Below are 22,272 nucleotides of genomic sequence, written 5' to 3' on the forward strand. Positions count from 1 at the left end.
CGGAGCAGCTCACATAATTATAAAATAATTCTTAACATATAGATATAAAATAGTAATAAAATAGATGATATAAAAACAATATATAGATGGCGATAAAAACTTAACCAAGGGTGGAACATAATGCTCTCCCTCCTGATTTGATAAAAGGAGGGGAAGAAGGGAAGACAGCCAAGTAACCATGTCTTGTAGCCCTTGATATGCCTCTTCTCCATGAATCTGTCTCGTGCCCTTTCAAACCTATCTATGCTTGTGGCCATCCCTCCCTCTACTAGCAGAGAATTCCAGAGCTTAATTGCTTATTGAGTTAAAGAAGTATTGCCTTTTCTTTGTCCTGAATCTATTTCCCCACAATTTCCCTGTGGCCCCAAGTTCTAGTATTCTTGGAGGAGAAAAGGGTTCTTCTATCCACTTTCTCCACCTCGTATTTTATAAACTTATACTGTCTCTCTCTTCAGTCATCTTTTTTCTAGACTGAAAAGTCCCAGGCAGTCCAGCCTTTGCTTGTAGGAAAGGTGCCCGAACCCTCTAGTCATTTTGGTTGCCACTTCTTTATACTTTTCCCAGTTCTGCAATATCCATTTTTAAATATGGCAAACGGAGCTGCACAGTGTTCCAAATGAGGCCACACCATCTATATAAATAAAAATGTAACTGTTCATTTGTTCCAAATCCCAAATCTCCAAAAGTCCTTCACCGATTGCTCTGAAATTTGGACACAACATTCCATTTGACCCCAGGCATGTTTTTAAGTGTTCCTTTCGAATTTTGACACAACGTTGCGTCAGCCAATCTGGATGTATGCTTCTTCCTTCACATTCTGTTGGTAAATGGACCCTCAAAGGGGTGGCATGCAAGGGAAGTTATGGACCCTCAAGTTATGGACCCTCAAAGGGGTAGCATGCAAGGGAAGGGGAGGGAGGGGTGGCATGCAAGGGAGGAGAGGGAGGGGCCCCAGACATGGCCCACCCACCCTAGCAGAGGGAGGTGAGGTGAAGGGGTGGCATGCAAGGGAGGGGAGGGAGGGGGAAGGGGGCCCAGCCTCTGGACATGGCCCACCCACCCTAGTGGAGGGAGGGAGGGAGGGAGGGAGGGAGGGAGGGGGAGGAGCGGCATGCAAAGGAATGGGAGGGAATTAGGGGTGGCATGCACCGGATGGCATTTCACCAGATGAGCCACAGCAACGCGTGGCCGGGTACGGCTAGTAGCTTTATACAAAGATTGCTGAAGACTTTCACTACTGGAATCAACTGACTGTTGTGGATTTTCTGGGCTCTGTGGCTGAGGTATAACTACCAGACTGCAGCCACACAGTCCAGAAAATCTAATACAGCCAGTTTGTACAAGGACTTCACAAGATCAAGCACTCTGTATCTGCTTAGGGGTGGTCTGCTTAGGGGTGGTCTTAGCCACAGACATCCAGGGCAGTTATTCTGGGCCCCATGCTAGGAGCCCCCACCAACCTGAAGTTAAGTACCCCACCCATTACCCTAGCCATGATGCTCACTGCCTGAGACAGAGACAGCAAAAAGGCGATGAATGTAAAGCAGTGGAAGGGGGCAGTGGAGGGATTCAGCCTATTCAAACCTATTTGTTGGGGAATTGTTTCCCTATTTGGGTAATAAGCAGAGTGAGAGGAAAGACCAGGAGACTTTTGCTGTGATTATAAAAAGAAACTTTACTTAACTAAATCAGGGTAGGGTACACATGGAATAAACATAACAAATCCTTACTATTCTAGTACAAAGAGCTTAATTGTTGCAAGAACTTCAGGCACATGTGGAGCCCCACATGTGGCCTACCAGGCATTCACCTCTTAAGGTTTAGAATCCTGCATCTTACAGGTAGCAAAGAAAAAAGAGAATGGAGTGTGAGACAAATAAATATAGTTAACTTTATAACCTCTGACCTACGTGCTCTGCCTCACCTAAGCAATGTTGGATTAACTGCCCAATGACTCATCAATGAATTGATAGCAAGACACTGACCTCACTAGCTAATTAACATGCACACAGTTAACCCCTTGTTGTCAGGATTGTGACAGACACTTGCAAATCCTAACACTATTCAGTAGAACTGGTAGCTAATTTTTTGTCTAGTTCAGAGAATGGTTGTAAGCCCACTACTGAGTCCTTTCAGAACCAGTTGTTAAATTATTTGAATCCTACTACTGGAAGGGAGGGCTCTGACCACCCTACAACTGAGCCATTTTGACGCAAGACAGTACAGGGGAAGTGACCAACTGTGGCACATTCAGGAGGCACCTTGTTACAAATGATCACCCTTCCTAGACCTGACAGATTCCAGGGCCCCATTCTTGAGTTTTTCCTGGGGACCAATAATCACTAAGACAACTCCTGGCACCACCTAATCCTGTCTCTCTCACTGACCTCCTACCAGCCCCCACAGGGATGATCTAACACATTTTTGAGATATCAAAGACAAGGGATGGAACATGTACCTGCTGATGCTCTTGTTCACCGCACTTTGGATAGCAAGACCAAATAGGCCAGGATACGTTTACAGAGATCAGGTTTCTATAGATCCGAATATAAGAGAGTTTAAACTTTAATGCACAAAAATAAAAAGAGTACTCATTGTCTGTTCAAGCATCAGGCTGTGCCAGGATATAAAGAGGTAAAAACATACAATCCTTTCACCCACTGCTCAGTACTTATCCAAAGCAATGTTTAACGACAATAGGCTAGTAATTGTTGAAGTTGGGGCATTTAGAAGTCTATCACTGCCTTAGTTCTCACCATTGATGCGTGGTCAACATGCAGTGTGAAGAATTAATCCCTCAAGGATTGTGCCCATCCAGAGAGAAGAGTAAGATGGAAGAGAATTTCTTCCCCTTGTCCAGAGAATTTATAAATTCTGCTTAGAGACTCAATCCCCCTCTGGCGTTGTTCAATTCTTCCTGCCTCAGGTAGAAGAAATTACTATCTAGCCATCTGGCTTTCCAAATCCTTGTCCACTTGGGTATGACATTCTTGGAAAGTATGAAATGGTAAACTTTTTTCTTTCTACTTCAACCAGAGCCATTTGCATTTGTAAATGCTGAAGTACTGCGCACTTGCGGGGGGGTGGGGGGGTGGGGATGGATGGATCATTCTCTGTATTTTTCCCTCTGCCAGCTTCAGATTTGCAGAGGGGCGCCTGAAAAATGAAAATAGTGTAAACTCAGTTATTGAATTAATGGTTTGGATTCTAGGGAGGAAGACATTTGTACTCAGTGTACACTATTATATCTGGTAGAACTTGACTGTGCAGTCTGAAGGCGGGATGTTTTGATGAAGCATTGCAAGGCACCGGGTTTGAAATTTATTGAATCAAACTATATATTTATTCATAAAACCCCACAGGATAGAAATTCTGGCATATTGAAAAATCAAGAGGCAGCATTTAAAATTAAATTCATAGAGAGTTTTTAACAAGTTTTTGCTCCCATCATGGTTGATAGGGCTTTGACTGGGGGCCAGTCTTGCCAAGCCTTTGTCAGGAAATCCTCTTTATAGTGCCATGTAGAAAAATGCTTCTGAGCATACCAAGAGCTCTCCTGTGATTACTGGTTAACCACCACCAGGTACTTTGACACTTGGGTGTTGAGAAACATGTTAAGGATATCATGCTGCTGGCACATTGGGATCAAGGAGAGTCTTCTAAGATCCTATAAAGGGTCTATATGCTTTCCTCCCCAACTGTAAGGCAAAAAAATGGCTATTAGCCACAATAATGTAATGGAGCCCTCATGTTCGGTGATCCCATATCTCCGAATACTCAGATGCTGGGAACAGACAACAGGGGATTACTGCTAGCGAGACACTAGAATGAAAGTGCTAAACTATATGGACAGATATGTGGTTGGTGATATCAGTTAACTACATAACCCTGCTACTAGTCATGAGATCAAAAGGGGGAAGGGTCGAAAGTGAGATGGTGTGACTAAACACCTGCAGATAAGTCCAGCCCATCATTCACAGGTTTTGACTCCCCTGATCTCATCTTTGCTAATTGGATGGTTTCTCACTTCACAGTTCTCGGCCTTGGGACCAAGAAGAACATCAGGGTAGACTGGAGGTTTTTATCAGGGTTGCAAAAGGTACCGGCTTACTGGGTTTCAGGCAACAGTGCAGTTTTTCCCCCAACTTAAACTTTTCCATGGTAGGGCTGAACCCTGAACCAGTCTTTGAGAAAACAAGAAACTGCACTAAAAGTTTCCCTCAGACATTTGCAGTTCATCTACCCATCATTTATGTTTTTAAAGTACATGAATAAAGTCAGTTTTCGTTGCTGATTCTGCAAGTGTTGTTTTTCCTTTTGTTTTTTTAAATGAGGTGTCTTCAAAGCTACAAAGGCAAACAGAAATGGCAGCCTAATAAGCTGCAAGCAGAACAAACATCCGTGGGAACTGTTACCTAGCTTAACAGGGGGAAGGATTTCTTTTGGGGTTAGCAATAGGGAAGAATAGCTCGGTTTAGCAAATATGTTGGCTTGGCAGAGCAATGGGGAGAGCAACTTAGCTTGGCAGAGCTTTGGAGAGATAACTCACTTGGCAATGCGAGAGGAGGCTAGGCTGGGACCTTTGAGACTATGTATACGGGGAAATATGGCATGAAGCATTCTGCAGAGTAACACAAGGAGTCCAAATCAAGTTTAAAATGTTTATATAAATTTGGTTTCAAGCACACATACAATAAGATATGGAGGCACATACACACAAGTTCCTAGAGATATAAAAAGGTGAGAAAAGTAGGTTTGAATGATAGAAAGGGAATTGGGAGGCAGCAGGGTGATAATGGTTCCAATGCAGCAGATGATGGTTACCTAATGGTTCCAATGCAGCAGACGAAGGAGAAGGCAGAGACTCTATGCCAGCACAGAGATCCCGTAGAAGGACGATATCGTGTCTCACACCAACTTGACCAAGGGAGGTTCAGGTTAGAAATGAGCCATGAGTTTAAGGTGAGCAGGACTTTTATAGGGTGGATCGCTAGTTTGGCGGGAAAAGAGACCCTTTGCATTAGGTTTCGTTTCTTGCATCTGTGCTGGGTTGCAGGGCTGAGCTAATTAGCAGCTCTATCTATTTATTCTAAACCCAGGGAATTGGTGGTCAATTGTTCCTTGATTACATTAGAAACACCTTGAGTGTTTCTGGCTATTGTAATTTTGCAGAGGCAGCGAGATTAAATCAGGGATGGGAGCATTTAGGAGGTTTTAGGAACAGCTGAAGGGGAGAAGGGTTGCAGCATCTCAATTCAAGGGATAGTGCACATTTACAACTCTATCAACTGTAGCTCTGGCTTGGGTGTGGACATCAAGGAGCAAATGAATAGATTAACTCTCTACTGACTGTTTGCCGTTTCTAGGCTTTCTGTTAGCCTATTTTATCCTGCGCCACTCCATATATAGCTGTTAGCATTAATATATATTAGAAATATATCTCACATATATATTGTATCCATAAAAATCCCGGATTGAATGTGTGTTCTGAGATGTGGGGTGGAAGGGGAGCATAACAGAACCTTCTGCACAAAATGAAAGTGGGGGCAGGGAGAGCGGAAAAAATAATTGTTTTCCCCTAGAATGCGTTTTTCCCCATGCTATGCGGCCAAAAAAGTTCTTTTTAAAATGTCTGCAAGACGTTTTATTTGTGTTGTGTGGAATTTGTATTGTGTGCCACAGTTATGTCAGGAGCTGTTCACTTCCAAGTAGCATTTTAAGACTGTCCGGAAGTGCCATGATATTCTAGTTGTCTGCTCACAGGAAGTCTTTACATGGTAGGAAATTAGAAAACCAAGGTTTGAAATAGCACAGTCTACCACCTGCCCTGCCCTGTATAATCCCAGGCTAGATCCTCAGATCTCAGAAGCTAAGCAGGGCTGGCCCTGGCTAGTATTTTGATGGGCAACCTCCAAAGTATACCAGGGCATGATGCAGGAGAAGGCAATGGCAAACTACCTCTGAATGCCTCTTACCTTGAAAACCCATATGGGGTTGCCATGAATCAGCTGTGAATTGGCAGCAACCGCCCTCCCGTACCTTGTTCTACTGCATTTGTAGATCCAGGCTACTTTTTCATACAGGAGAAACATTTAGACATGCAACCACTGTCCTAGCAAAAACATTTCCACTTGACTCTACTGTCTGTCTTGACAAGCCCTGAGAGGTAAAGGAAGTCTAATTGCAGACCTAATTAAAAAGAAGTCCAGCGGCTACTGCTAGAATGAAGGTTGTTAGCCTTTAAGGTGACACTGGCCTGCTGTTGAATTTTGTGGAAACAGGCTGACATCAGACCCTTCTGGAATTACTGATTCAAGGCCTTCATTCATGTGCACCAGAGCACCTTTACAGATTTAGGCTTCCCGTGCCATTGGAACCATAAGCCATCAATTTGCATTGCCATGAGAAAGTCTGTGGAATCCAGGCTTCCCCCTCAGGAAGAGCACGCTGAGTTACTTTCTGAAGCATGTCAGCTTCACACGACACTTGCATCAATCCCCTCGCAGGAGGAGTGAGTCATACGGAGAACTCCCCTCTGGCCAAGAACCCAAATCCAGTCCATCTGTCACTAGTCTGCGAAACTGGTGGGGAGCCATCTTCCTCCTGGGTGAGAGGAAAGGCAGAGCAGGAATTTCACAAAAAGGGACAAAGTGAACAGGCCTTATTTAGTTCCACAGATCTCACCACCTGAGGAGTGGAAACCTGGGGTAGGTCTCCTGGGTTTAATTAGCGAATAACTACACATCACATTTCTTCTTGGACTGTCACACAAATTAGGAAAAAACTGGTGTCTCAGTGTGTGGGAGGGAGATCAGTCATCTTACTCCTGCTTGACAGTAAACAACAGGTCTTTCCACACCCTCAGTTAAAATGCCTGTGTTGTATTCTAGCCTTTGTTGGATTTTCCCCTTAGGAGTAACACTGACAATATCCTCACCTTTCGGATCTACTCAGGACAATGTCTTGATTAAGGGATCATGAACTAGAAGCCTCTCTGCTAAACGAGACTCCCTAACATGGTGTTGCCGGATTTCTACTTACCAGTTTGGAGACAACGCCATTATAAAAGAAATGACAACTCAGTATAAAAGAAATGACAACTTCCAAGCTGGATAAGTTTTCAAGAGTCAAAGTTCCCTTCATCAGACTGGAATAGGAACGAGTGATCTCCGTTCCTACGCACGTCTGACAAACCGACCTTTGAGTCTCAAAAGTTCATACCCTGAAGATCTTCTTGATCTTGAAGGTGCTACTGGGCTCAAATCTAACTGAACAAAATCTGAATTACCAGAATAACAAGTGACATCCAAATGAATAGAATACAGTGGGGTTGTTGTTGTTTTTTACCAAATGTGCTCATTTCAACGAGTTGCCCTTCAGTTTTCGTGGACTGGAGAATTCTGTAGCACCAGGTTGGGAATATTAACATATCCCCTCACTACTCTCTTCCTGTTTCTTTTACAGGTATTTTTTTAGACCGGCACCATGAGAATCCTGCTATGGGGTGTGTGGTTCTTCAGCCTGCTTGCCTACACGCTCAGTGACTGCCGGAGGGAGTGCATGAACTGTCACAGACACTTGTACAGCCATCAGAATGATTTCAGTCTCCTCGTAAGTAATCCAGGCTCGGTGGCTTGCAGGCTTGGCTGGCTCTTATCCATGTTGTAAGCATGCTGTCTTCTCTTTTATATACCCACCAAAGCACAGCCAGGTTCTGGTAATCTCATGGGGTTTTCGAGGCAAGAGATGAACAGCAGTGCTTTACAATTGCTCTCTGCTGTGACTTCCCAGGTGGTCTCCCATCCAACTACTAACTGGGACTGACCCTGGTTAGCTTCTGTTGAGATCAGATTAGCCTGGGCCATCCAATTCAGGACTTAGAGTGGAGCATAAATATCTGAACAAGAAGTTAAATATAACAGTTAAACAGGTACATTCCATCTCAAGACAATGACTATTTTACTCTGGACAAGGACTTTTAAGCCCTCACCACTTTCTTGATACCCTTGAAAGTGCCTTGAATCAATCCTTCTGCCAGGGAAAAGATGTGGCTGTTAAAACACAAAAGAGCAGAAATAAAGAGAGGAACACAAACAACATTCTCTTTATCACAACCTTTCTTCCTCTTCTATTGATCACACTTGTGAGGGACGTTTCTTCTCTTTTTCAGCCCACTCCTTCCCGCTTGAAGGAGTATTGATTTCCCGCCCCTTTCCCTTCCTCTTTTTTTTCCTGTTGAATGGAGTCCGACAGACAGCACATTGCAGTATCTGCTTGCGTTCGTCAGAGTCACGTTGCCACATGATGATCTGCCTTGGGAATGACCATAGCCACATCTTTCAGCAATCCCATTCAGCAAAGAAGAGATTTTGTACCGCCTTAAGCAGATGTCACACCTTTCTAAGCCCGTTGACTTGATCGTCTTAGAAGGGTGAAAATCTGCTTAGGTTGGCACTGTTTGAATAGTATTATCAGAGTATCCCAAAAGTTAGATTTTAGACCGAGGATTCCCAGCTTTGTTGAGCCTGTGAACATTTTTGGAAGCCTGAGAGCACTGAGGTAAGCCATTACACTACTCTGAAGATGTGGATGAAAGGGTAGATGCAAAAACTACCAGACCACGGCCCCACAGTCTGGAAAACCAGCAACAGCCAGTGATTGTGGCCATGAAAGCCTTCAACAATACATCGACTACTCGATTGATCTGAGATTGCAAATGCCTTGATCTGAGATTGCAAATGCCTTAGCAGACCAGGTGCTTGGGAGCAGCAGAAGCAGAAGGCCATTGCTTTCACATCCTGCATGTGAGATCCCAAAGGCACCTGGTGGACCACTGTGAGTAGCAGAGTGCTGGACTAGATGGACTCTGGTCTGATCCAGCAGGCTCTTTCTTATGTTCTAATGTTTGCCACTGGGGCTGAGGAGCAAGGCCAGCCATAAATTGACTTCCAGGGCCAATCACAAAGCTTTGGCAGGTATCAAGTCAAGCATCCTCCTACTTTTTCCCAAACGGGTTCTCCCTCAGACAGAAAGGTCATCCGAGACTCCTCTGCAGCATCTTCTGCTCCAATGAAGTGGAGTCAGGACTGGCCTTCTGCTTTGTGGAAGAGATGCTTTTAGGAAGGCACTGGTAGGCACCAGGACATATATTGGTTGGCATGATGGCCCCCATGAGCACCACACTGGGAATCTCTGGTCTAGATTGTGTGCAACTACACTAGGCTTTGATACCCCTGCAAGGCAGATCACCTCCTTTCTTATGACTTAATGTAACATCTAAGAACATAAGAAGAGCCTGCTGGATCAGACCAGAGTCCATCTAGTCCAGCACTCTGCTACTCTCATGGCCCACCAGATGCCTTTGGGAGCTCACATGCAGGATGTGAAAGCAATGGCCTTCTGCTGCTCCTGTTCCTGAGCACCTGGTCTGCTAAGGCATTTACAATCTCAGATCAAGGAGGATCAAGATTGGTAGCCATACATCGACTTCTCCTCCATAAATCTGTACGTCCCTTTTAAAGCTATCCAATATAAGTAGAAGTGCCAGCCTCCAGGTGGGACTTGGGGATCCCCTAAATTACAGCTCATCTCCAGACTACAGAGACCAATTCCTCTGGAGAAAATGGCTGCCTTAGAGGACTCTATGGCACTATATCTCACTGAGGTCCCTGTCCTCCTCAGACTCCACCCCCAAATCTCTAGAAGTTTCCTCACCTGGATCTGACAACCCTACCTTCCCCCCATCCCATGTGGGTGGCAAGGGGCAACTTGGACGCTCTAAAGATAAGCCAAGTGTTCCCTATTGGCTGTGGTGCTGGTTCTCCATCTGTGGGATCTCAGTGGGTTTCCCACAGCTGTGAATGCCCATCCCCCAGGAGCTGAACCAATTCAGGGTCTGAGCATCTCTTTGAAGTGAAGGACTTTAAAAAATATATATTATTTTTAAAATATATAAAATGAAATAATATATATTATTGTCTTTGTATCTCATCCTGTGATGGTTTCCAATGGACGAATCAGATCCATGCTTGCTTAACTTCAACAATACTAAACTATCAGGAACTCCCAGACTTCGCAGTGAGCCTCAAGCTATCTGTTTTAACTTGCAATATCCAGTGCTATCCAGAGAAGAATTACACCCTTCTGATTCCATTGAAGTCAATGGGCTGACAATACTGCTTAAGGCTGTGCTGTAGATCTATCATTATGCAATACTTTATTTAGATATTTTGTGTTGCTGGTTTTGTTTCATTTTATTTCTTTTTCATTTATGTCTAAGGACCCTGAGTGTTAGGGAAAGGTTTAATTACACACATTTTAATGGATAAATATCATCTGTCACCTTGGGTGATACCCATTTCCTTCCTCCAAATATCATTACTGGGCAGCTTAGTTCCAGGACTGAATGATAGAGTAATCGAGCAGAGGAGTGAATGAACATCAGCTTCATTTAACCGGGCCAAGTTCTGCATGGCGCTGGCAAGAGCTCTCCTGCACAATTAAAAAATGCAACGGACAGGTCATTAAAATTCATTTAGAAAGCCATTTCACTCTGTGGAGTCAGTGCCGCACAGCTTCCTCATTTCAGCCATCTGACAAGTTCCTTCCGTAACGGACTCCACCTTGAAGACACTGCCAAGGACACTGCAGAGAGAGAAGATCTTCTGCAAGCTGCCCAGTGGTGCGGTGCCCAAGAGGGCAGAGAAGTGTCCAGAGGAGCAAGAGCAGCCTGTAGTTTTCGGGATCAATGGTCCTGATAATGGTCATCCAGGGATCAGTGTGTAGGGTGCATGCTCCAGAAACTCATGCTAGCCAAGCAGATTCACGGACTCGTCTGTTTGACTCATCTGCTTCTGTGTAACTGCTTGACCCTAGGATGTTTATAACCTGTGTGTATGGAAGGTACCATCAAGTCATAGAGCTGACTTATGGTGATCCCAGCAAGGGGCTTTCAAGGCAAGTGAGAAGCACTGGTGGTTTGCCATTGCCTTCTTCTGCAGAGTCTTCCTTGGAGGTCTCTTTTCCAAGTACTGACCTGGTGTAACTTCCAAGATCTGATACCTTGCCACCTTCCCTCAAGTTTCTAACCTACTCCAGAATTAAAGATGGTCCAGAAAACATAGATTCATCCTCTCTACTTCTGCAAACAGCCATTACAAGTTCAATTTCATGGGAGTAGGGAGTGCTGATGGGTTGGGGGTTTTTTTTGGGGGGGGAGGCAGAATTGGATTAGCCTGTGTGAGCTGTCAAACTGCAATTCTACAAAGAAAAGTGTCTCCCCCCCCCATGAGTGTGTATGATGTTACAATTTTAAAAGCCCCTTTTCCAGGTCATCTTTACCAAATGCACACCACTACCTGCCAGCCACCTGCAGAAACTCAGACTTTGTGTTTCTTTGGCTGCTTCAAAGAAATTCTCTGTCCCCTATTCCAACAGGCAAGGGTGACCTGCATTTCAGGCTAACCTTGATGGTCCATCAGTATTCATTCATTCTTAGCAGCCAATTAACTGGGCAGAACGGCATATGGCACATAATGCTGTTCTCTTATCTGGGAATTAAAAAGCATCTTATCAGTTTGAATTAGCACGATGTTTCAAGAAGGGAGCTGTGTGTGAGTAGCATTTGCTGCCAAGAGGGTAAAAAGTTGAGGGGGGGTGCATTTGGAAATGCAACCCAATGGAATCCCATAATATGTGTGGAGGTTTCTGTGAAATAATGGGAGCCTCTCTGGTGGCAATGAATTTGTTGATGTTACTGTGAGTGGATCATGAAGCCCACGGCTCCTGCTTCAAAGACATACAAATTCATGCACCAGGAGGGGTATGCATGATATTTATTTATTTCTAGCACCTCAGCATTTAAAAGACTCCAGGAATTTTTGTGCTCCCCCTTCTCTCTTTTGGGAGAGAAAGCATTACAGATTTCTGACTTCTTCATAGTAATCTATCTACACATGTCGTTCTCATCTTAAAGTGCTTCAAATCTCTCCAAGGACCACAAAGCAAATTCATAAGCTTCAGTGATCTGAAGCTTCTTATAAGGCAGACTTACAGAGATAACTTTATGAAGCCTGAATACCTTTACAGACAAATAGAATTATCCCACCCCCTTTTTTATCAATTCCAGAGTCAGGCCAAGCAAAGAAATTCTGGATAGCATGGGACAGAGAGAGAGGGCCTTTCCCCACTTTTCCCTCTACCACCATCACTGCGCGCTACTCACTGCACGTGTCATTTCTGGCGCTCGCCCTGGCTTCCCCACAACCCCGCACTCTGCGCGGGGTCGTCAAAAGGCGCCGTTTTCTCCAGCGCCAGGAATGACGCGTGCTGAGGGGGCGCGACAGCGGCATTGTCGGGGTGGCTGCGTTGTTGCCGCCCCTGTGGTGGGGAGTGCCCCGGGACCCCGTGCTACTTGGCCCGAGTAGCGCACAGCAGAAGGTAAGTGGGGAAAGGCCCAGAGTTCGGGAGAGGGGGTGTCCTCCTGCCATAATTGAAAACCGAGTGTTGTAATGAGGAGGAAGAGAAGGTGCTGGAGGCCCAGGCGCCATTTGAATGGGTCTTGTGGGAGGTATGTTTGGCTGGCTGCCCCCCTCCCTCCTAGCCTGGGAGCAACTGTGTCCCACCCTGAACTCCATGTGGAGTTTGGGAGCAGGGTGGGCTCGTTCAACACTGGGCTCGGCTTGGCTGGGTCCAGCTTTAAACCGCAAGCTTCAAACATGCGGTTCAAAGCTCAACCCAGCCAGGCTGAGCCCAGCATCAAACTGAGCACTTGGTCTTACCAGCTGTATGCATAGGTGTCAGGCCCTCCAGATGTTCATGGACTACGATTCCCATCAGCCCATGCCAACAGGGCCAATTGGCCATGTTAGCAGGGGCTGCTGGGAATGATAATCCATAAACATCTGGAGGGCCTGAGTTTGTCACCTATGAGCAGCTTTATACTGCTGGCTCCCTCCTCCAAGCTCCACCTCCAAAGGTCAGGGGGAGCTTGTGGGGGAACCAGCAGTATAAAACTCAAGCCGGTCAGACTGAGTGCTCAATTTGACATTGGCCTTAGCCTGGCTGGGTGGAGCTTTAAAGTGCAGGCTCAAAGCCTGCAGTTTAAAACTCCCCTCAGCCGAGCCCAATATGGAACAGGTGTGTTCTGCTTTGTGACCCCCTCTGTTCTAGATCATGGCCGGTTCTAAAACACTGTTTTAAACAGATATGCCCCTGCTAGAATCTGCTGTGCTCTAGAACCTGCCATGATCTAGAACAAAACCTTTTCACCAAAATGCTTTAAAAAGGCAGCATCCCCCTGTGAAACTGTCGCTATGCTGTCATATTGGGGGTGGGGGTTGACACAAAGGTTTTACTTGGCCAACCATGCTTGGTTCTGACAACAGGGATTTTTCCTGGACTCGGCTAGTGGCTGTGCAGGTCTGAGAGGCAGTGACCAACATAAGCCATTCTTGCAGAGGTGCAGCTCCAAGGGAGCAGGGGCCCCGCAGTGCACTGGGCATGCGCCCCTATGGGGGTGTGGGGAGGGCATTCCGGGGGCGTGGTGGGGGCGTTTCGGGGTGTGGCAGGGATGGAGGATGCACCAGTGCACCAGGTGCTTCCCCCCTTGCTACACCTCTGCATTCTTATTGTCTTTTCTCACACCCCTGGTCCCAGCAGTGCTATCAGGCCTCAAGCGTCTGGGCAGAGATCTGGCCTGGAGTGCCAAGCAGGATGGACCAGTATGCCCCTATCACAGGGGTGGGCAATTATTTTTTTCATGGGGCCGCATAAGAAACAGAAAATATTGTGGAGGGCCGGGCCAAAAGGCGGGGGGGGGGGGCGAGGCGCTTTTGAAAGCCCTGCAGAAGCCGGCAGCCAAGGCAACTGGCTTCTGCGGGGCTTTCAAAGGCGCCTCGCTCCCCAGCATGGCAGGGGGGCCCGTCAGGGTCATCTGGTGGGCCGGATGTGGCCCGTGGGCCGTATAATGCCCAGGTCTGCCCTATCAGGACATATGCTAGGTTTGCCTACCCCTTCTCTAGAAGATCCCAAGATCTACAAACCAAGTTTAATTCTCATGCCAGTGGGAAGAAGGATTTTCTCTACCGTTTGTCTCTTCTCACTCCCCCCACCCCAGTTCATGACAAACAGGCACTCAAAGAGCTGCGCTCTGAGACAGTAACTATCTCTTGCTTCACATCCTTCTTCAGTCAAACTGAAATGAATTCTCAGTGAGAAGCCATTAAAAGTCAGACCTCCTGAACCCCCTTCTTTTTTTCAGGCTCAGATTACTATGCCCTTCACCTTTCAATCACATTGTTAAAGGTGATTGTTTTCTTTTGCTTCAGCTGGAGCAACATCCGCTGAACCAGCTGCCTCTTTATTCCGTGCAGATGAAACATACATATCTGCAAATGCAACACGGCAGTGATCAAGCGACGTTAATTTATTCTGTGCCATCTGCCCCAAGAGAGAACAAAGATGAAAACTTGCTGAATTATAAGGATTGTATATTCTCGTTTCTTCAGAGGAGTACTTAACATAAGAAGAGCTGTGCTGGGGCAGACTAGTGGTCCTTATAGTTCAGAATTTATGTTTCACCCAGTTGCCATGGAAGGCCAATAAATAGGGTATAGAGGCCTGATGGTGAGGGGGTTCCTGTCTCTGACTTGTGGCAATTCCCTTTATTTACCACAGCTAGTAGGCACTGGCACACTATGCTCCCTAAATCTCTCAAATCCCCTTTTAAATCCAGTTTTGTGCCTTAAAATGTAGGATTGCTGGTTGTTACTTTTAGAGCCCTTCATGATCTGGTACCCGAGGGACTGCCTCTCCCGGCATCAGCCCAGGTGCCAGTTTAGATCTGCCCAGCATCCTCTGCAGTCCATTCCTTCATTCTGTTTTGGACTTTATCCTTATCGTCTTAGAAGGGGCTGTAATGCGTGGGCTTTCCATTAACATTGAGGATAATTAACTTTCTGTTTCTGTTCCGTGATGCTAGCTGCATTTCTTTTGGTGAGGTAAAATGCTGAGAAGGTGGTGAGTGTTTAGGTTTATGTGGGTTTGTGGATTGGAGTTAGGTCCTACAAGCTTTCCCAGTGATGGTGACAATAGAAGCAGGGGAGGGGCATGACATGGGAATCCTGGGAGGAAGTTCCAGGCAGAAGAGTATTTGATCATTCCTGAGCCATGGATTCTATTAAAGCCAAACTACAAGTTACATTTTATTATCAAGTCAGGTTGGGGTTCCCTGGACCTAGCTTGTTTTTCCTGCATTGCAGCTATGGCATAAGAACATAAGAACATAAGAACAAGCCAGCTGGATCAGACCAGAGTCCATCTAGTCCAGCTCTCTGCTACTTGCAGTGGCCCACCAGGTGCCATTGGGAGATCACATGCAGGATGTGAAAGCAATGGCCTTCTGCGGCTGTTGCTCCCGAGCACCTGGACTGTTAAGGCATTTGCAATCTCAGATCAAAGAGGATCAAGATGGCCTTGGAGAGCTGCTTTTATAAGCACTGAGACTATGGGCGGAGCTTGGGGAGGCGTGACCATGCCCCCAGGGGTGGGTGGGGGTGTGGCCTCGCCCCCTAACCCATCCCATAAAAAATCTTGTATGGAACTGGAACTGTGGCATGGGATGACGACTCCCCCGACAAAACAGCTCTTTCAGGAATTTCTCACATAACTTTGGAGCTCCATGTGGATTATTCTAAGAACACGCAACTCCAAAGTTGTGAATAACTTCCCACCTGAGCTGTTTTGGCTTGAAGAAACAGCATGCAGGAGAAGGCAGGAGCTCTGCTTCCCTCCACATCATAGTTCTGAGCTGAAACGGGCTCCTAGGAAGTTTAAAAGCACATTTCCCCACAACTACCATGTGATTGCAAGGAAAGCAAGGAGAATCTAGGGAACCCCGACCAAACTCTGCAAAGAAGTTCATCCCTTATGTTGCCTTCTTTCTTGTACTTAAACTGCTAGTCTAAAAGGGAAACAAAATCATTTTAAAATAGCCTGCAGGTGAAAAAAATGCACTTGAATAGCACTTTCTGATATTTTCTTCCACAAAGAGAGAAAATATAAATTTTACTGTAGCCACATATTCCTGTAATGAAAGATCTCCTTGACTATGGTTTCCTCTCCACAGATCTGCGTTATGGAATGTGAAGGGAAGCTCTTTTCTAGAGCCACCTGGGGATCCTGCAGCAAAGCAATTGTGAAGACCTCTTTGACGCTGGGTCTCGACAGTCTAGAAGAAGCAGCTAATCAGCCCTTCGAGATGTGGGATGGCAGCCTGCTCAGAGGCCGAAGTCACCTCAAACAGCTGGGTGACCGGACCAGAATGGTGGATCTCAGAAAGGCGGAAGATGAAAAGCAAGTTTCCAAAGTGAGTAGTCTCATTCGCCAACCGGAGACAGAAGAAGGTGCCAGCGATGGAAGCCAAGTGCCGTTGGGAGACTTACAAGACCAGCTTGAGATACCCAAGAGGTTGGGTGGTTTTCTGAGTAGACCCTTTGATTATGGGCAGATGGCGGAACCTGCCGTTCAAGAGCTTCAGAAACGGTACGGAGGCTTCATCGGTGTCCGAAAGTCGGCCCGGAAGTGGCATAACCAGAAAAGGTTCAGTGAGTTCTTGAAGCAGTACCTTGGGATGTCCCCACGATCTGTTGACTACGATGGCTTTGGTGATGACCTGAAGGAACAGAATGAGATCTAGATGGATGGACTTCCTCTGGATTTTCCCCCATACCATCAACATGTAGTGAATCAGTTTCAGATCTGCCACAGCAAAAAAAGTCAACCCGTGGTCCTGGCAGATGGCTTCTTGGCTGCCTGCACTGCAGCAAGCGAGCCCTTGCCATCAGTGTCAAAGGGCAGTGTTTCTTCTGAATAGTCCAGATCCCTTGATATAGTAATTTTTCTGCAATTTTAACAGCCTAGTGCTACACACATTTCCTTTAAAATGAGTTTGAGGGGACTAAACAAAACTGAGGCCTAATTTAAATATAATGTTGGCTGAAATGAAAGAATTATCCTGTGGGACTTTTCAGTTAAGTGGAGTGGTTTGCACAGGTCATAGCCCAGTTTGAATGAGATGCTGTGCAAATTTAGAGCCCCTTGGGAGTGTGTTTGGATCTAGCTAGAGTATTGTTTACCTTTATTTAGACACAGGGAAGGTGACCTCCTAAATAAAGTTATATACTCAAAATTCCAGTTCCCATTCTCTATTGCCCATGCTCATTCCTGCGAGCAGCAGAAGGAAAAATGGAGATTGACATCAAACCTTCCTCCCATGCATGTGACACTCTAGGAACTGGCCAGATCTCTATAGAATTTACCATAGAGTTTGGGAGGGTACTTAGGAGTGTTGTGGTGTCATTTCTGGCATACCTAACATCCTTGTAACTTGTATGTGACTATAAGACAACCCCCTCTCTTTCCTTTGTCTTCTTTTTTTTGATAATTGCATTCAATAACAATATTACCATTTCCAATCCTAGAAACCAAAAATAATTATTTGTTCCTAACCACCAAATATTACATTCAAAAACAAATCCTCTCTTTCTTGGTGGTACACCTGGGAGAGAAACTAGTCTTCCTTTTGGGGTAAATACAAATTTATCAAATTTAAGATTTGGTCGGTGCATTGTTGCAGATGGAGGTTTATTAGACTAAGATGGTACACTCCTTAACTGTACAACTTTGCATTCCGGGGGTGGGGAAAGAATTTTAATGCTCCCCTAAATGTAAAAAAACCCCTCTGCATAGTTCAAAGATGCACATCACTCTTATGTGCTAGTGTACGCATGCTGGAGCATTTTTTTTTACTTAGGGGAGAATTTTATAAATCAGCCATTATCCCTACAACCTGAAGTGGTTCAGTCTAGAAACCTATCATCTTATGTCAAACAATGAGTTGATCAGCTTTTGCTTCCCAATTACACTTGGGATGCCGAAAATATAAGCAGTGGTGGTGCTGGATCAGACCAAAGATCTGCCTAGTCCAGCATTTTGTTTTTCATCAGGGCCGGTCTGATGCCTCTAAGGCTGATTCCGCACACGCAAAATAATGCACTTTCAAGCTGCTTTCACAACTGTTTTTGCCATTCCGCACAGCTTCAAAGAGCCCTGAAAGCAGCTTGAAAGTGCATTATTCTGCGTGTGCGGAATCAGCCTAAGAATCTTTTGAACAGTACAGGACGGCTTGCTCTCTTATCACCTTCTTACCACCTTCAACAGGAGGTTGTCTGGTTACATGGAGGACAGTTGTGATTTCCACACACCACGACTTTTTAGAAAGAGTTTTGAGGAAGAAGCTCATGCAGTTTTCTTCCCCCAAACACCTTCAAAACGTTTTATTTCTCTCAACCTGGGTTTTTCAAAAATCGATAAACTAGCTATCTGTTTTTCCCAACCTGGGCTGAAGACGTTTCCTGCCTGCTGAGCGAACAAAAGCAGGCAAAAAATGCTTTATTTCTCCCGCCCAAACCACTCACTTTCATTTTTGCTGTTTGCACCTGATGGCAGGTGCAACTGTGAAACTGACCAGAGCTCCCTGCAGCAGGCGGGGGAAAAGATCCATTTTGGCTGGCGACTCTTTTGGCTGGCTGTTTTTGTCGGGCTGTGAGTGAACAAAAAAAAGCCAACACTGATCTTTTTAAAACATCCGCAGGACAGTTTATCTCTGCTGTGTGGAAGTCACTAGTGAGGTTCAAATCCAGTAGCACCTTATGGACCGACAGGAGTTTCAGGGTATCAGCTTTCAAGAGTCTTGTGGGTCTCTGTGGTGCTCCTGGACTCAACTCCAACTGTTCTACTACCGACCAACCTGGCTGCCCACTGAAACCGTGTGAGTGGAAGCTGCATTTAGCATGAATAGAAATCACTAGCAATCACTAGAAATTGGGCCAGGCTGTGGTTCAGGTTTATAGTCTCCGTTTGTTTAGAAATCAGATATAATTAGGACAGAATCAAGAATTATCTTGGGAAAAGGTCTTTTAGAATATTTTACCAAATGGGGTTGACTTCTTTTGTTTGGCAGTGCAATGGTATTTGTGCATTTTTGTTCCAAGTCTCCCAGCCCCCACCCCCCGTTCCTCTGTCCCTCCCTCCTCTTCCTCCTCCTCTACCATGGCATGCAGTTCGTCAAAGCCCCCGTTTTAGGGCTGTCATTTCAGCGGTGTGTTTTTTTGTAATTGCCAACCAGGATGAGGAGCCGGAGAGGTGCCTGTTGCCCCCCTCCTCTCCACTCTGCCTGAACCCAATAACGAGGCTCAGGCAAGACGCATGACCAATGTAGCTGGGTCAACGACCCAATCCTATTAACTGTCAAAATGTTAAAGGTCAAAAAACCCGGAAATGAGACACAAACTCTGTTCTTTTTAATTGTTTTCATACGCAAAAGATTTCTCCATTAAACTTGTACATAGCAAAAAGAAAAAAAGAGAAAAGATTAATAAATTAGTTTTGTATTTCTACTGTCGCACTGTGATCGCACACTGTCAATGGCACAACTGTGCAACTTTCTGGCTCTACCTGACAACACATATGAAGCTGCCTTATACTGAGTCAAGCCATCAGTCTACAAAGACACTTTGGAGTTCAGATGCCTGAATTTGGAAATTAAAAGGAAAGGGTTTGGAATTAAATTCCTGGTGGCAGCGTTAAATTCCTTGAACTTCAAGTGCGGGAAGTGTTCTCTCTGAAATCATATTGGACCGTACAGCAAGAAGAGAGGAATTTTCTCATGTGGTGGCAGAAGTGGGATTGAACATCCTGTAGTGGGAAATCCAGTTTAGGGGGGATACAACATTCTGAGCTGAAGAATTTGGGGAAAGGAGAAGATAATATATGTGGGGTGGAAGGAAATGGCAGAGTTTCTAGGAATGAAAAAGGAAGCTCTGATTCAAAAGTGTAGAGAATTTAATTTATTTCATGAGAGGGAAAAATATAAAAGAATTGAGAGTTACCCTGATAAAAAGTTGTGCTGAGTTCAATGGAAGCACAATAGGGGAAAACCCTAATGGAATATATAACCTTAGTCTAGAATACTTACAGTTTTTGAGAGAAAAGTGGAAAATAGAAGCAGAATTTAAAACTAGGGGAATTGAACTAGAAGCTGCTGAGATAGACAAGCTGTTTTGGAATCAGAGTGATTACAAATAAAGAAAAGCTGAAGATTGGAGGGAAAGAGGGAAACCCTGAAATCAGATTTTTCTTACCCCAAAAGATTCAATGGTCTGTGTGTCAGGTGATCCCTTCCTGTCAGCTTTTGAAAGGGTTTGTTCAGAACTAGAGAATACCAGAAGGACAGTACAGTACACAATTTAATTAGAGGGGAATTGGCTGAAATTTATCACACCTTTCCCTCAGAGATATTTATTAGTTATGAGGAACACAAACAAGTCATATATGACAGGTTTAGATTAGGCATGGATTATTTGAGTAAAAAATTAAGAGGCTAATGCCTCCGAAAGAGAAGTCATTTAAGACATTTAGCACCATCTAACAATCAACTTTTCTTAGCATTATTGTCTTTTCCAGTGAGTCTTGTCTTCTTGTAATGTGACCAAAGTATGATAACCTTGGTTTAGTCATTTAAACTTCTAGGGACAGTTCAGGCTTGATTTGATCTAGGACCCATTTATTTGTCTTTTTGGCAATCCACGATGTCCATAAAACTCTCCACCAACACCACATTTCAAAAGTATCTATATAGAAATGCAGAAGAAAGGTCATGTTTCTCCATTAATACATTCTTCCCCTCAATCTCCAGTCCAAAGGATGGATGGACTGAGTGATCAATAGACTGAAGAGCAATCTACCAGCGGTTGAGTGTGTAATTCACATAACATTCAAGTCAACAGCAAAGCTCCAGTGGGTAAGATTGTCAAGAGTCGTGCAGAGCCATCCTTTAAAAAGCCTGACTTGATGTTGAACCTCATTAGTGATATGGGTCCTCGTTACATTAACCTCATTAGTGATATGGGTCCATCCATATCACTAATGATGGCCCCTTTCCCTGATACAGGAACCTCTTGCATCAGCAGAATGCTTGGTGGAAAGATACCACCAAGGGGGGACAGATTCGTGGGACTTAAGTGTTCAGTTGCAGGTTTTGCCATCAGAGCCACAACTAGGTGGATTGTGTGTAACCAATGTGCTGATTCTCAAGCCCATGTCTGCTCTGCTGCTTTAGGTAGGAGCTGGTTCTATCATACTTTTGATCCTTCATCTAAAAAGATCATGCTATGATATAATGTGATATGGCAGCCAAGAAAGCCAATGCAATTCTGGAATGCAACAGTAAGAGTATAGTGTCTAGATCGAGGGAAGTAATTGTACCACTCTACTCTGCATTGGTCAGACCTCACCCAGAGTACTGTGTTCAGTTCTGGGCACTGCAATTTAAGAAGGATATTGACAAGCTGGAACGTGTCCAGAGGAGGGAACCAAAATGGTAAAAGGTCTGGAATCCATGTCCTACAAAGAGAGACTTAGGGAGCTGGGAATTTTTAGTCTAGAGGAGTGAAGGTTAAGGGGGGACATGATAGCTATGTTTAAATATTTGAAGGGATGCCATGTCGTAAAGGGAGCAAGCTTGTTTTCTGCTGCCTCAGAGACCATAACATGGAGTAATGGATTCAAGGTGCAGGAAAAGAGATTTCACCTAAACATTAGGAAGAACTTTCTGTCAGGGCAGTTCAACAGTGGAATTTACTGCCTCAGAAAGTGGTGGAGTCTCCTTCTTTGGACGTTTTCAACAGAGGCTGGATGGACATATGTCAGGAGTGCTTTGATTGTGTGTTCCTGAATGGCAGGGGGTTGGACTTGATGGCCCTTGTGCTCTCTTCCAACTCTATGATTCTATGCATACTTCTCTCCTCTTTTTTACCCTTGCAACAAATCTTTGCAGATAATCAGACTGACAAAGAGCAATTGGTCCATAGTCATCCAGAGAGTTTCACTGTTGATTGGCAATTTGAGCATTGTGGCTACTTAGTCCAACCCTCTAACCACTATGCTACTCTATTCTACCTGAAGGAGCTCCTTAAGAATAGGATTCCAAAATGAAAATGTTTTGGAACTTATCCATTCCACTTAATTCATAAATAAGTTGGGGTGCATGGTGGTGCAGCTAGATTTGGGGGTGACACCAAAATTACGCCAAAATCCATAGGAGGTAGCAAGGGCTGTACAGGAAGCTCTCCAAGCTGTAAGAGTGGACAAAATCAGTGGCAAATAAAATTCAGAATAATACGGTTTTGAGGGATCCACTGAAAAGTTGGTTCC

General features: G+C 45.0%; 1 protein-coding gene across 1 annotated transcript in view; it reads left to right on the forward strand.

Annotated features, from left to right (window-relative positions):
• The window catches only part of PNOC (prepronociceptin), a 48,819-nt gene extending 30,799 nt beyond the window's left edge, over nucleotides 1–18,020 (forward strand). The window contains exons 2-3 of the mRNA XM_048516859.1: nucleotides 7,465–7,611; nucleotides 16,127–18,020. Coding sequence (XP_048372816.1) covers nucleotides 7,486–7,611; nucleotides 16,127–16,696 — 696 coding nt within the window. The 5' untranslated portion in view covers nucleotides 7,465–7,485 and the 3' untranslated portion in view covers nucleotides 16,697–18,020. The remainder of the gene's footprint in view (nucleotides 1–7,464; nucleotides 7,612–16,126) is intronic.
• Nucleotides 18,021–22,272: the final 4,252 nt, after the last annotated feature.

Source organism: Sphaerodactylus townsendi, linkage group LG01 (genome assembly GCF_021028975.2).
Source record: "Sphaerodactylus townsendi isolate TG3544 linkage group LG01, MPM_Stown_v2.3, whole genome shotgun sequence".
Lineage (NCBI taxonomy): Eukaryota > Metazoa > Chordata > Lepidosauria > Squamata > Sphaerodactylidae > Sphaerodactylus > Sphaerodactylus townsendi.